This window comes from Rhinatrema bivittatum, chromosome 3 (genome assembly GCF_901001135.1).
Source record: "Rhinatrema bivittatum chromosome 3, aRhiBiv1.1, whole genome shotgun sequence".
In the NCBI taxonomy this organism is placed as follows: domain Eukaryota; kingdom Metazoa; phylum Chordata; class Amphibia; order Gymnophiona; family Rhinatrematidae; genus Rhinatrema; species Rhinatrema bivittatum.
The window spans coordinates 100,176,550-100,192,836 of NC_042617.1; the positions used below are offsets into that span (position 1 = coordinate 100,176,550).

At 40.4% G+C, this 16,287-nt stretch overlaps 1 protein-coding gene across 8 annotated transcripts in view; it reads left to right on the forward strand.

Moving 5' to 3' along the window:
* The window catches only part of SLX4IP (SLX4 interacting protein), a 343,277-nt gene that overhangs the window by 252,366 nt on the left and 74,624 nt on the right, over positions 1-16,287 (forward strand). For 5 of the 8 annotated variants that reach the window (XM_029593534.1, XM_029593540.1, XM_029593533.1 and 2 more), the window contains one exon: positions 10,703-10,781. In XM_029593534.1, the coding sequence (XP_029449394.1) occupies positions 10,703-10,781 (79 nt within the window). Of the gene's footprint in view, positions 1-10,226; positions 10,240-10,702; positions 10,782-11,803; positions 11,893-16,287 lie in introns of those variants that run through there. The other 3 variants (XM_029593535.1, XM_029593536.1, XM_029593537.1) reach the window with 2 other exon arrangements.

A 16,287-nucleotide genomic window follows, 5' to 3' on the forward strand; every position in this document is an offset into this window, starting at 1 on the left:
GGTAAACAGATTAAGATCATAGATTAGGCTAAATTAGTCATCAGCTTGAAAAAGTACTGCGTTGTACCAGGAATGGGAGGGATAGTAAGTGATTTAGGTTATTTTGTGTAAGTAAATTTCTTGGGAGCTTGATTGTTAGCATCATATTTGTTCTTTGTGGTAATGTTTGGGGTTTATTTTCATACCCTAAGCAACAAGAGTCTTTAGAGGGAGCAACGCAAAATTACACACCTCATAGATTTATAAATACATATTGTAGTCTGAAAGAACAAGATAAAATACTTCATACTTCTAAACAACAAGTAAACAAGCAAACAAGACTATAAGCAGAGATTCTGAGTGTGGAGATGGAAATTAGATTCCACAGGTTATCTAATTTTACCTGCAGAACAGTTGAGGAAAGGGTAGAGTCTTTGGTAGGTCTTTCTCATTTCTTCAAGAGATACCAGAAGCTTCTAAGAGCTGAAGATTGGCCAGGAAACATTGTATTGCTAAAACTGTAGCTACTGTTATTAATTTTACTGCTGTCCAGACGGATGTCCTGAGCCACAGTGAGGGATCGGTTCAGTTTGAAGAATGTCTGCAGATAATCTCCCTCAGGAAACAGGTGGTGGAACTCAGAGAGGAAGTGGCAAGACTGAGAAGCATCCAGGAGAATGAGGACTGATCCGATGGAATGCTTATCATCAAAGATGGAAAACTTAAACAGAGGGGAAGGTGAAACTGGACCACAAGATGACAGCTGGACTCAGATTACTACAGTCACTAAACTCTACATCCCAACTGCTATTTCCCTCAAGTCAAAGAACTGGTAAAGCAGCCCTGGAAGCGAAGGCAGAGAAGCCATCCCAGGATAAGAAGGAACTGAAACTTTCCATCCCCAAAGTTCTGGGCTCAACAACCACTTCACTAGAAGGCAGAGGTAGTGGATGTTGGTGACTCACTTCTTAGGGACAACCAGACATATTGTCGCAGGAAGTGTGCTGGATGTCAAAATTCAAGACATTACAGAGAGATTGCCAAAACTCCTCAGGCCTACTGATGAATATCCGATGCTGCTTATCCATGCTGGCATGAATGAATACTGCAAGATACCCCACATATCATATCAAAAGTGACTTCATGGCTCTGGAAGAGAGGGGAAAACAGATAATTGCACACGTGATATTCTCCTCCATTCTCCCAATCAAGGATAAAGGTCCAGGAAAGGAAGCTTGCATTCTTGGAGATTAATAAATGACTGCATATATGGTGCCAATGAGTGTTTCAGCTTCCTAGATAATGGCATGATGTTTCAAGGACTGCTGCGTAGAGATGGAGTCCACCTGTGGAAGAAGGGGTGCATCATCTTCCAAATCAGACTGGCAAACCTGCTGAGGATTGCTTTAAACTAGGATAATCATAGATGGATGAAAAAGCCCTAAGGTAAGTAAAACATTAAATATTTGTATAGAAATGGGAAAAAAGGGAAACATCTGGAAAACTATGTATACTAATGGTCATAATATGCGAAATATAGTCCTGGATCAAGAAGAAGTCTTGGAAGAAGCTGATTTGGATGTAGTGGCTGTCATAGAGATGTGGTATACAGAAAACCATGACTGGGATATAGTTATACCAGGCTACAATCTATTCAGGAAGGAACAGGTAGGAAAAAAGGGAGGAGTTGTGGCACGATATAGGAAAAATATTAAAGTAACAGAATTGCAAGGCTTACAAGGTAAGGAGAAGGCACTGTGGGTTAATCTGGAAAGAGTGAATAGAACATCTATTTATATTGGGGTAATATACAGACCTTCATCACAGACAGAAAATATAGATGGAGATTTCATAGAGGGGATTACTATTACTAGGGGATTTCAATCTGCTGGATGTTTATTGGAATATCTCAGCTGTAATGTCTTTTAGAAACAGCGAGATGCTGGATTCTTTGCAAGGAGAACTGTTCCATCAACTAGTGTAGGAGATGAAGACTCATTCATAGGCGATGGTTCTAGACTTCAGGAAAACTAACTTTGTTAGAATGGGGGCATTATAAGAGCAACTAACCTTTTGTTAGGAATGAAAATAAAGGAAAGAGAAAAAAGAGGCCACTATGGTTTTCTAAACAAGTAACTAAAAAGATAAAATAAAAAAGATTAGCATTTATAAACTACAAAAGATGGCAGAAATAGAAGATAGGCAACAATATCTGGAAAAGGTAAGAAAAGCTGGGAAAGTAGTCAAGAATGCAAAGATTCAAGTGGAAGAAAAAAATTGCAAATAAGAAAAAGAGGGCGATGACTTTTTTCAGTTATGCTAGTTATAGGAGGAAGTGCAAAAATGGCATTGTGAAACTCAGGTGAAGGTGAGGCTGATGAGAAAAAAGAAAAATTGTTAAATATTTCTGTTCAGTGTTCATTGTGGAAGGACCAGGAGTAGGCCCACATAAAACGAACACAAATAAGATTAGAAGTGGGATAAACCTTGATCGAATTTCAGAAAAGCATGCTCATGAGGAGCTAACTAAACTTAAAGAGGTCCATATTCAGTCACTGTATGGATAACAAAGTTAGCTGGATAAATTTATACAGTTAACTTTGGTGGTGTAACCTTACTATTGAATATAGCCAGCTAACTTTATTTCAGCTAAATTTGACAGCTCTTTGACCTGACCAGGCTTAGCTGGCTAAGTTATCCAGCTAATTCAACTCCTCTCAGTTAAGTCCCCGGAACGCCCCTAACTTATCCATTTAAATTCTAGCCAACTAGAAATTATCTGGCTAAATGTTTTTGAATATAGACTTCAAATTAGATAAGACACTGGGTCCAGATTGGATATATCAGTGAGTATTAAGAGGCCTTAGAGAAGATCTGGCAGTTCTCCTTGCTGCCCTTTTTCAATGCATTTTTAAAGTTAGGAGTAGTTCCGAAGGTCTGGAGATTTTACAGATTTAGCTCTTACTCACAAAAGTGGAAGTAGTGAGGAAGCTGGGAACTCTGTATTGAGAAAATTAATAGAATCACTGTTAAAACAGAGGATAGTGCACTTTCTGGAATCCAATAGATTGCAAGATCTGAGGCAGCATGGTTTTTACCAGAGGTAGGTCATGTAAGACGAATACAATTAATTTAGTTGATTTGATGACCAGAGAGCTGGATCAGGGAAACTGCAAGATGCAGTATACTTGGATTTTAGTAAGGACTTTGACATGGTTCTGAATAAGCGAGATATAAATAAATTGATTATTCTTGGTATGGGCCCTAAAGTGACTAACTGGGCTGAGTGGGAGGTGACAAAGGGTAATGGTAAATGGAGTTCACTCCGAGGAGGGGAGCAATTACTAGCAGTGTGCTGCAGGAACTGGTTCTTGAACCAGTTCTTTTTATGAGCAATAGTGCAGAAGGATTGTCGAGAAAGGTTTGTCTTTTTGTCATTGATACCAAAATCTGCAAAAGGGTAGACTGCCAGGAAGGTGTAGAAAACATGAGGAGTGGTCTAGGGTTTGGCGGCTAAGGTTTTAATGCTAAAAAAAATGCGGAGTTATGCATATAAGATGCAAATAATCATGGGAGAGGTACAGTATAGGGCATGGGTGGGCATACCAAGGCTTGCAGGCCAAATGCAGTCTATCATCAGCTAAAATTTGCATTATGTGGCCTGTGCAATGTTGGGCGTTGAATGTTGTGCTGGCAGGGTTCCCACCCTCGCCAGTAGGAAGAGGACCCATCCTGCATCGCGGCAAATTGTGATATGCTGGCTGGGTTCCCAGCCTCTGCCAGCAAGAAGATCAACACCACAGCATGACTCACTGGCAAGGTTCCCAACCTTGCAAGAACAGGCCCTGTGGCACTGTGATATGACATGCTGGCTAGGTTTTCACTCCCTGCCAGCAAGAAGAGGCCCTGTATGGTGGTGGGCCCAAATCTGACCTGCCGGCAGGAAGAAGACAAGAACCCCTCGGCAGAAGGGTTAATTCACATATAGGATGGGAAAGGAAGGGAAGGGGGTTGAGGGTGTGGGCGTGCCCTAGAGGGGGAGAGAAGGGTAGGGAGTGAATGAGGGGAGGGCGAGAGTGTGTGTCTAAGAGGGAAGGGAGTGAGTAGGTCTGTGTGACTGAGAGGGGAAGGGAGTGAGTGGAAGGAAAGGAGTGAGTGGGAGGAAGAAAGCCTGTGTGGGAAGGGAGTGAGGAAGAGGGAAAGCGACAGAGGGAAGAAAGTGAGTGGGAAGGAGAGTGACTGAGAGAGTGGGAAACATAGAAATGATGGCAGAAAAGGACCAACAGTCCATCCAGTCTGCCCAGCAAGCTTATGGTAATTTCTGCCGTGCCATACAAGTCACCCCTATAACTTATCAGTTTCACAGACAGTCAAAGTCAGGGCCCTTGTTGGTTACCGTGAAACAGAGAGCAATATTGGAGTTGCATCAAGAGTTACAAGCTTAGGGGGTAATTTTCAAAGGAGTTACGCGCATAAATGTAACTACTATTGTAGCAATTTTCAAAAGCCATTTACTCACGTAAAGTGCACTTATGCGAATAAATCCTATGGACGATTCAATGGCAAATATTGTAGCAATTTTCAAAAGCCCACTTACTCGAGTAAAGTGCATTTACATGCGTAAAACCCAGATTTACGCATGTAAATGCTTTTTAAAATCTGCCCCTTATTGGTTAAGGGTAGTAACTGCCGCATCAATAAGTTCCCCCCATGCTTATTTGTTTCCCAAACAGCAAAATTCAATGTCCTTGTTGGTTGCTGTCTGAATCTAGTTCTCCTTTTACTCTTTTCCCCCTGCTATTGAAGCAAAGAGCAATAATGGAGTTGCATCAAGAATGAAGGCTTATTGGTTAAGGGTAGTAACCACCACATCAGCAAGCAAGTTACCTCTTTGCACTCATTTCTTCATTCCCATCCTCTAGCCTTTAGGGATCCACTGTGTTTATCCCATGCCCCTTAGAAATCTTTCACTTTTTTTGTCTTCACCACATCCTCTGGAAGGGCATTCCAGGCATCCATCACTCTCTCTGTGAAGAAATATTTCCTGATGTTGATCCTCCCTGGAGTTTCATTTCATGACCTCTAGTTCTACTGATTTATTTCCAACGGAAAAAGTTTGTTGTTGATTGTGCATCATTAAAACCTTTCAAGTATCTGAAAGGCTGTATCATATCTCCCCTGCACCTCCTTTCCTCCAGGGTATACATATTTAGGACCTTCATAAGTCATTTGATGAAGACCACCCACCATTTTGGTCACCCTTCTCTGGACCGCCTTCATCCTGTCTCTGTCCATTTTGAGATATGGTCTCCAGAACTGATAACAGTACTCCAGGTGAGGCTTCACCAATGACCTGTACAAGGGGATTATCACCTCCTCTTTCTTACTAGTTATTCCTCTCTCTATGCAGCCTAGCATTCTTCTGGCTTTAGCTATCGCCTTAACACATTGCTTCGCCGTTTTCAGATTGCTAGACATTATCACCCAAAGGTCCCTCTCTTGTTCCGTGCACAACAGTCCTTCACCCCCCATCACATACAGCTCTTTTCAATTACTGCACTGGAGATGCATGACTCTGCACTTCTTGGTATTGAATCCCAGCTGCCAAATCTTCAACCACTGTTCAAGCTTCTTTAAATCACATCTCATTCTCACTACTCCTTCTGGCGTGTCCACTCTGTTGCAGGTTTTAGTATCATCTGCAAATAGACAAACTTTACCTTCTGTCCCTTCCGCAATGTCGCTCACAAAGATATTGAACAGAACCGGTCCCAACACCGATCCTTGTGGCATTCCGCTTAACACCACTCTCTCTTCAGAGCAGGTTCCATTTACCATCAGAGGGAAGAGAGTGAATGGGAAGGAGGCAGAGTGACTGAAAGAAGGGAGTAAGGGCTGAATACAGAGGGAAAAGGGAGAGTGAGTGACTGAGGGGGAGGGAAAGGGTGAATAACTGGAAGGTGAGAAGAAAGGAGGGAGGAAGTGGAAGAGAGGAATGAGAAGAGAAAGTAGAAGGATTTGTGAGTGCAAGTATATATGTGTATATGAAAGAAAGAAGAGAAAGTGTGTGTTCCCCTATCTCCTCTCCTCTAACCCAATCTCAAGGTGTCTGGAAGTCTCCATAGGTGTGGAGAGAGGGAAATGTTTATCCTTATTTTAATTATTGGTTGTTTGATATGACTGCTGTTTTGAAATATTTAATTGATTTTTGGGAAATGTTTGATTTAGGGTTTTTTTTAACCTTATTCTTTTTAGTTATATGTTCTGTTCTTTATCTGTTTTGAAATATTCTTTTTATTAGTATGGTTTATTCACTGTTATAACTAATGTATATTTCTTGATTTTGTTTTATGAGGAATGGTGGATATTTCTGTTTTTTGCATTATTGTACTGCATTTGAGTCTGGCTTTTAGTGGTTTCCAGTTCAGCTTTTTTTGTCTGCACCTTTCTGTTATGGACTTTTCATTCTTATTTGGTGAGAGTCTTTTTGTGTTCTGCATTTGTGACCAAGGTTAGGTAGTCTTGAGTTGAAGGTCTTGCTGATTTTGTTAGAGGTTGGGATCCGTGACTGAAGGGGCTCCTAAGGGGCTAAAAATGATTGTGTGTCAGATTGCTGTATTGTGAAATATCTGCTGCACGGGCTGGGGGTTTGGTTGTCGTATTGAGGAGCTCCAAGTCCGCCTTTCCACCTGGACCTCAGTGCGCTCGATAACTTGTAATGTGGCCCTAGCACAAAAATGTTTGCCCACCCCTGGTATAGGGAATGAAATTCTTCTAAGCACAAAAGAGCAGGGTCTGGGGATGATCATATAGATTTTTTTAAGGAGTCTGAAAAGGTGGATAAGGCAAAAAGCCATAACAAAATTTGGATGCAAAGGGAGAGAAATGAACAGCAGAAAAAGAGAGGTAATATTGCCCCATATAGGTCCCTGGTGAGACTTTGTTTGGAATACTGTGTACAATTCTGGCGACCGCATCATGAAAAGGATATAAACCAGATGGAGCTGGTCCAGAGAGTGACTACTATAGAGATCAGTGGTCTTTGTTCTAAAGTATTTGAGGACAGGCTTAAAGATCTGAACATGTATGCCGTAGAGGAAATTGAGATGAGGAGGTATGTTAGAAAGGTTTAAATGCCTCCAAGGTTTCCATGCATAGGAGGTAAAACTTTTTCAACAGAAAGGAAGCTCTAGAATGAGGGGTCATGAGATGAGGGTGGAAAGGGGTAGACTGAGAAGTAATCGTAGGAAATATTTTCTTACAGGGTGGATAGTAGATGCAAAGAACAGCATTTCCCATAGAGGTGGTGGAGACCCATGTTTATTCCATGCATTCTTGAATAACAGCGACTTTGGCACTGGTTCCTACTACACAGAAGTTTGTAAGGTGGTAAATGGGAAAGAATGTGGTTTTTTTCAGGTGGACCAAAACTGTGGAACCCGACGCCCTTAAAGGTGAGGGTTCAAACAAATAAACTTAGCTTCAGGAAAAAGGTGAAGGCCTGGCTTTTTCTATCATAAGGGTCTCATTGTTTGTCATTTTTGGGGTGGATTAAGTCTGGGGTGCGTACATGATGGTCTTGTTGCTGAATTTGTTATGAGGGGTTTATTTTAATGGGGAGTGGGGGGTAACCTTTATGGTTAGGAATGATTGCTACATTGATTGTCATTTTTTTTTAATAGTATCTTGTATTTGTGAACAGCTCTGGCCAGATCTGGTACCTGTTGTGCGGTATATAAGAAATCAAGTAAATTAAATACTGCTCTTATCTGATTCAAGAAAGCATGGGATAAACACATGATTTCTGAGGGAGTGGTAAGCATTGTAAGGAGTAATTAGTTGATGTGGATGGGCAGATTAGATAGGCTGTATGGTTTTTTTTCTGCCCTTATGTTTCAATTTAGGGGTAATTTTCAAACTGACTACATTAGAACTAAGTCTGCGGGTACTATTTACCTGCACATTTTACACCAGTTTTCAAAAAGAAAGTATAAGCATGCATTCACTATTAATCTTGCCACAGGTACTACACTTGCACCTGCTTTTGTGCAAGTATTTTTTCAATAAAAAACATGCATAGATTTGAAAATGCTATCTTTGCATGTTAATTTCCCTCTCCAACCCACACCCCAGAGAATGCAGCTAATAGTATGCAGAGACAGAATAACTTTCAAATAATTCCACGCAGCCCCATATATGCACATATATAACCATGTGGAGATCTTCTACAGTATTTTATAACCTGCATGTAGCAGGTGCATGCAGATTATAAAATACCCTTATGCCTGCACCCTGCATACGCTTGTATATTTGGTTATGCATGAATATCTGCAATGCATTGAAAGCATATTCTTTTCCTACTTATTTTATAAACATACATGCAAATATTTTACAAGCCAAAAAAATTAACTTGCTCATGTAAAACCCTGATTTATACACAGAAGTCGGTATATTTTAAAACATGTGCCTGTAACTGAAATCTCCAGTTTGCTGATACTTCCACCAGTTCACACAGTCTGTCTCCAGTTCATCAAGATCCTCCTAATACTTCACCCTGAACGCCACCCAATTCATTCAGACCTCCCACCAACTATAACAGACAACAGATGAGTCTGATATTAATTGTGCTAGATAATTAGCAGGTGTAAAATTGCACAAATAAGTTGCCTAATGTATTCATGTAAATCTCTTATGAAATAGCAACTTTCGCACCTTCTTCTTGCTCCACCCCAGAACACTCCTAGACTGGCCCTTTTTTACACAGATAAATATGCTTGGAAAATCAGAAATGCACGCGTATTTATGATGTTTATAAAATAACGTGCGGGAGTACTAACTATTAATGTGTGTATATGCTACCTAAAGCATTTAACTCCTTTGAGCATTCACTCCACTGTGGGAACTAAACATACTTTTAGCAGCATTGAAGGAGAGCAATTTTCAGATAGCCGAGCTACCCGCATAAACAGCCTTGCAATTTTCATTCCCAAGGTCTTTTTGTAGTATTGTATTGATGTTAGGTATGGTTGGAGGTGGGTGGGGAGTTGAAAGCTGTGAAAAATTCCTGGCTTGATTTAAGCTGCTGCTGACTCACCTACTTTTCTGAGTGGAAAATCTACATCAGGAACCCATGTCTGAACTGAAGTTTTACATTCCTAAAAAGAAAACAGTATTATTACTATACAAGTGTTCTTTACTGTTTGAACTTTTAAGGGAAGTGAGTGCTGAAAGCAGTCTCTTTATTTTGTTCTTGGAACCTTTAATTCTAGAGAGAATATTTGACAACAGGGAAAGAAGGTTTTCAGTGGGGAAGGTTCCATGTGTTACTTATTCTCTGTTTTGAATCTTCTTGTTTGTAAAATGTTGCTTAGTCATAGATCAGTTACCAAGATTACTGTGGAAATACTATGATGTAATAACATCACTTTTGTTTATGTGAATGTCTAATTTTTAGAACTGACTAACATAAGAGATATTCAGGCTGATGCAATATCGGTGCACGTTACAGGGTCGCTTATGATTGAGCACCCACTCCCTTAATGTACGCTGATCCACCTCTCCCGGGCGCCCGATTTAATATTTAAATCTGGTGCCACGGTATAAAGGAGGCACTAAGGGAATTGCACACCCCTAGCACCTCTTCAGCAGCGGGCACCCGGGTGAGGTAGCTGCCAACTGGTTAGGAAAACGGACGCTCAATTTAAATGGATGCTCATTGAGTGTCCCTTTTCCTACCTGACTGCCGCATCCCCTTTTTTTTTTTTTTTTTTTGGACATTTCTAATTTTTTAGTTCCTCCAACTTAATATCGCCACTATATTAAGCTAGAGGAAGTACAGAAAAGCAGTATTTTCTGTTTTTCTGTATACTTTTTGGGCTCCTTCAAAATTAACGCCTGCTCTGGGCAAGCGTTAATTTTGGAGAGTAAAAATGTGCATGACAGGAACACATGTTTTTTTTGGCATCAAGGGACTAGATAATAGCTTCATCAACATGCATTTATATGTGGTGAGCACTATTACCTATGCCCATGATTGGATTCACATTTTGTATATGCTTATCCCCGTTTTTCATTGGGGGCTTATGGACACACATTGAACTATGCGCTGCAGCCAGCACACAGTATTGCATCAGCCTGATTGTGTTAAAAAGTCTGTGTATGCCAAACTTGTACCAGTAGTAACTCATGCATTTTCCTTAATATATTTCTTTCAGAATGCAGTTAACGGCAGTGAATTACATTCAGATTTGATTTTAAAAGGTTTTTGCAAGGATATATGAATTTGCCTTTGTCTTAGGCCTGGATTCACCATTCTAACGCAGAATGGTGAATCCAGCGAAAGCGGGGGGCGAAGGGGAGGCGGGCCTGTGAAAGCCGGCAGCCTTCGCATCACTGCGGTGTTTTCGCTACCAGCTTTCGCATCCAATAGCGCCACCGTGAAAGGTGGTGCTATTGGGCGCACTACTGGCGATGATAATGGTGCTTACCTTATCGCCGCCAGCAAAGACATCGCAGCGTCCGCCTCCTCGCCGCCCCGACTCCTCCCCTCGCTGCCCCGACCCTGCCCCCGGAAAGATATCGCACGTGATAAGCAATAGAAAATTACCCCCTTAATTTGTCTGTAGCTTGTGACTTTATAATGTAAAATACATTTTAGAAAAGTCTGAGCTGAAATTTTCCTTACTGTTTCTATTAACATGCATACATTTGTGCTTTTTTCCAGGAAATAAACTTTCGCATTGCTGCCTACTTCATGAAAAGATGGGTAAACCTTCGTTGCATTGTGAAGGAGCAGTTTCAAGGTACAGTACATAGTCATTAGACAGTTGTTTTTCCAGGCTGAGCAGATTTTTGTTATTTTTTTTGTTGTTTTAAGGATGATAAAGGGGCAAAACTGTATCTATTACCATTCCTTATGCAAATTGTTTAGCTGAACATGACTCTTGCATATCAAAGTTTTCTTGAAAGTCTTGTGTTGCATGATTGATTCCCCAGGGTAGTCAGCTGGGCTGCACCAGATTTTACTTTTCTGATAAGTCTGAACATTTTACTGAGTCACTAGAATGTGAATCAACAGAGGTTGAACTGTGAATCACATTGTTATTGTTGATCATCATATAAACTCAATGTATGGTTCAAGTATATGCAAGAAAAACTTTTGCACAACCCAGAGCTATAAAACCCTTACAAAGGGAATATTATTGTGCCAGGTTCTTTCTTTTCCTTGCGTTTCCATAGCCAACATGTTCTCTAAAATAGTGATATCAATCCTGTGCAGCCACAGCAGCAAAAAAAACAAAACCAAAAAAACACCACAACTATAATTGTCCATTATTGTCTTTTCATAGATCAGCTTAAAGTAAAATTTCTCAGAAGTCTTAACTGCTTGATGGCATGAAAAACTGACCTTTTCCTTAAATTGAACATGGACACTCTTCTGTTATAGAAAGCTTTGAGAGTTGTACTACTTCAGACCGACCTTTGCAACTGCAAATATTTTTTTTGCAAGGCTTTATTTTTAAACATTTTTGTAAATGTGTATTTTAAAGGATTTATTTTTAAAGTTACACTTAAAATATTTCACCTTGTATTGTACTCCAGGATGTGAAGTACTCTATCATTTAAGTGAAGCTAGGTCATGATGTAGCTTGAGGATAAAACATTTTTCTCCTTGGCTTTTTGTGCATCATCCCTTAGAAGAATCTGATTTAAAAAGGATAGCATTCCCATGATTAGGGGGCTCAGGTAGACTTGAACCTCTGGCTTTTTAAGAAGTGATTGACCTGCTTATATGTTATCTGTTTGTTTTTCTCATTCTGTGTAGGGTTGCACGTGTTTCCAGATAAATGTGTGGTTTGTGCTAGTCTGTCTGACTGTAATTCCAAGCCTTGGGCAACAAAAAGTGGTATACAGGTATGCATGTCTAAACACTGAAGAAAACACGTTTATTTCATTGTTTGGTAGCTAGTTATTTTTAAAAGATGTATTACCTGTGCTCTTGAAGGTTCAAAGTGGGGTACAATAAAACATCAATCCAGAAAAGAGTGGGAAGAAGAAAAACCTTGCCATAGAAAGTACTTTAAATAAGTGAGTAGCCACCTGTGTGTTCTCTGGTCCAGGAGGCACACTTTTTTTCAAACTTTCAACCACTTTTCACAAAACTTTCAACCACTTTTCACAAACTTTCAACCACTTTTCACAAAACTAATTCTGTTACTGCTTTCTCTAAAAATAGAAATTAGAACATCCAACATCCAAGAGAAAGAGAGAGCATTGCAAATGGCATAACACAAGAAATCTGTTAAAAGGGGGCCAGATACAAGTTAAAGAAAAGCATTCAAATACATGTGCTAAGACAAAAAGAGAAAGCGAAGATAAATGGAAGTAAGGACAACTACAATCGATATAAGAAAATATTCAAAGACATAAATTAATAATGCGAATAAAAGTGTTTACTTGTCTAGACTGGTATGGTCTACAGGGATCTGACTCAGAGTAACTGGACAAAGATCTGGCCAAAGACATCCAAAAGATGAGAAGAAAATTCAAGATGTTGCTTGTTAGTGATTTTAATCTGCCAGATGTGAATTGGGGTATCCCTTTTGCAGAATCTGAAAGAAGTAAAGAAATTGTGAATGCTTTTCAAGGGACTCTGCTTAGGCAAATGGTGATAGGATCCACAAGGGGAAGAATGATTCTGGAACTGATATTCAGAAATGGAGATAATATATCTAATATCCAGGTAGGTGCCCATCTGAGCACCAGCGAGCATCAGATGTTATGGTTTGATATAACAGCTAAGACATGGAGAAGTCACACAAAGATCAAGGTCTTGGATTTCAAAAATATGAACTTTGGTAAAATGGGAATGTACCTTGAAAAGGAACTAGAAGGCTGAGAGAAGATGGGTGAAGTGGAACAACTGTTGACCACATTCAAAGGAGCTATAATAACAGAAACAAATCCTTATTTAAGAAAACTAAATAAAAAATTGCAGGGGCCCAATGGAGTCCAAAAAGGAGTTTGATGAACTGGAAGAGATGAAAGTAATAGGAACAAATGTGGTTCTTCAGGGAGGTGGCTGAAAAACTAAAGGCTAAAAGATCAGCATTCAAAAAGTAGAAAGAAACTGAAAAAGAGGAACACAGGGAAGATGAAAGAGATCAGGATAGCATATTCTCATCTGGAAGAGAGAATTGCCAATGAGATAAAGCAAGGTGACTAAATATTTTTCAGATAGAGAAGGGAGAAAGGCCAGGGGTGTTATTGTAAAATTGAAAGGTGATGTTGAGCAAGGAGTGGAGAAAGCTGAAAAAATAGCAATAGTAGTAAACAAATACTTCAACTCAGTGTTTACTAAAGAAGACCTTGGAGAAAGACCGCAGCTGGTTGGCAAGAGTAATAAGGGAGGTGGAGTAGATACCACCCTTTTTACAGAGGAGAAAGTTTGGGTTAAACTAGCAAAATTGAAAGTGAACAAGACCATGGGGTTGGGTGAGTTGTATCCCAGGATACTGAGGGAGCTCAGAGAGATCCTAGCAAATTCAATGAAGGACCTGTTCAATATATCTTGAAGACGGAGTTGTGACTCAAGATTGAGGAAGAGTGGTTGTAGTCCTGCTTCTCAAAAGTGATAACAGCGAAGGGGCTCATGGAAAAATTAATGAAGAGGACTGCTGAATGAAAGGATAGTCAACTATCTGGTGGGTTGCTGGATATAAGGCCACATGATTTTATCAAAGGGAAGGTCCTGTCAAACAAATCTGGTTGCTTTTTTTTTTTTTTGATTGGGTGACTAAAGAATTAGATCAAGGATGAGAACTTGTGATTTACCTGGATTTCAGCAAAGCTTTTGATACAATTAGAACTGGGAGGCTCATGAACCTAAATGAAAAGCCTGGGAGTGGGTCATAAGCTGGTGGAATAGATTACAAATTGGTTGACTGACAGATAACCATGAGTAGTGGTAAATAGAACCTACTCTGAGAAGCGTTATAAGTGGCGTGCCTCAAGGATCGATTCTGAGGTCAGTTCTGTTCAATATCTTTGTGAGCGATGTTGCAGAAGAGTTAGAAGGAAAGGTTTGCCTTTTTTGCAAATGACACAAATATCTGCGGCAGAGTAGACACCCCTGAACAAGTAGAGAAAATGAGAAGCTATCTAAGAAAACTTGAGTGATTGAAGGTTTGGCAGCTGGGATTCAGTACCAAGAAATGCAGAGTCATGCATTTGGGATTACAGAAATCCAAAGTAGCTGTATGTGATGGGGAGGGGATCAAAAGACTGATGTGCACTGACAGGAAAATAGACCTCAGGATGATAGTGTATGACAATCTGAAGGCAACAAAGCAGTGGGCTGGATTTTAAAAGGGTTACGCGCTTAAGTTAAGCGCGTAACCCTTAAAAAAAACCCCACTGTGCGCACCGAGCCTATTTTGCATAGGCTCAGCAGCGCGCGAAAGCCCCGGGACGAGCATAAGTCCCGGGGCTTTGCTAGGGGGCCTGTCGGGGGGCGGCACGACGTTGAGGGCATTCCGGGGGGCGTGGTGCCTGCCCAGGGGCATGACCGAGGCCTCCGGACCAGCCCCCAGGTTGGGTGATGGCGCGGCAGCGGGCCATCAGCGCGTGCGAGTTACGCCTGCTTCGAGCAGGCGTAACTTGTGCGATAAAGGTAGGGGGGGTTTAGATAGGGGAAGGGAGGGGAAGGTGCGGGGGATGGAAGGGAACGGGCAGCGCACGCAGGACTCGGCGCGCGTAAGTTGCACAAATGTGCACCCCCTTGTGTGCCTGGTGCGCGAACAAAAGTATGCGTGCACGCTGTTTTTTAAAATGTACCCCAGTGTGTAATATAGTGACTAATGCCAGAGGAATGATTGGTTACATAGAAAGAGGCATAACCAGGAGGACAAATGAGATGATAATGCCCTCATACAAGTCTTTGGTGAAGCATCGACTAGAGTACTGTGTTCACTTCTGGAGACCATATCGCAAAAGGTTGGAGGCAGGATGGAAGACATCCAGAGAAAGGTGACCAAAATAATGTGGAATCTGCATTGAAAGCCAAATGAGATGAGACTAAAGGACTTGAATATATATACCCTGGAAGAGAGAAGAGACAGAGGAGATATAATAGACTTTTAAATATCTGAAAGGAATTAATGATGCACTGGAATCAAATCTTTTCAAATGGAAAGAAAGTTGTAGAACTAGCGTCATGATATGAAACTCTGAGGGGGTAGACTCAGGAACAATATCAGGAAATATCACTTTACAGAAAGGATGGTGGATGCATGGAATACCCTCATAGAAGATGTAGTGAAGACAAGAACAGTAGGACATGGGATAAACACAGAAGATGCTTTGTGATGGAAATGAAGAAAAAGGGTAACCTGTGTTAACTGGGGTAAAAAAAGCATGGGGTAACCTACACACAGCGGCAGTTATTACCCTTAAAAAAAAAAAAACTTGCTGGACAGACTGGATGGACTGCTTGGGTCTTTTCCTGCTGACATTTACTATGTTACTATGTCTGCTAGTCAGCAATAAAAAGTTCATTAATGGCTAACAAGAAAGGAGGAGAAAAACTGTGTGCTTCTATAATGGTTAACATGGGAAGATCCACAAAACCATAATATACTGGTTTTACCCAATATGTCCTAAAAATATATTGGAAGAAAAGCCCTTCATTTTCAGTTTCAATGATTTTTTACTTAAAAAATCCCAGGTTTTCCAAAAAGTATTAAGTTTTTTGCAATTTTTTTACAATAATTTTTTAATCATCTGGAAAAGGGAGTGAAGGGAGTGAGGTGATCAAATTCACAGATGACACAAAATTATTCCAAAACTATTAGATCATGAGCTGATTATGAGAAATTGCAAGAAGACTTTGTGAAACTGGGGAATTGGGCATTTAAATGGCAGATGAAATTTAATGTGGACAAGTGCAGAGTGATTCATACAAACTATAGGTGCACAATGATGGGTCCATGTTAGACATCATCACCCAGGAAAAAGGTCTTAGTCATTGTGGAGAATACTTTGAAATCTTTGGCCCAGTGCACGGCAATAGTCAAAAAAGCAAATAGAATGTTAGATATTATTAGCAAAAGAATAAAAATAAACAGAGGATATCATAATGCAACTGTATCGATCTATGATACGACTGCACCTTGAGTATTGTGTGCAGTTCTTGCCGTCCCATTTCATAAAAGATATGGCAGAACTAGAAAACATACAGAGACGGGTGATCAGCATGATAGCTAGGATGGAACAGCTCCCCTATTAGGAAAGGCTAAATATGTTAGAGCT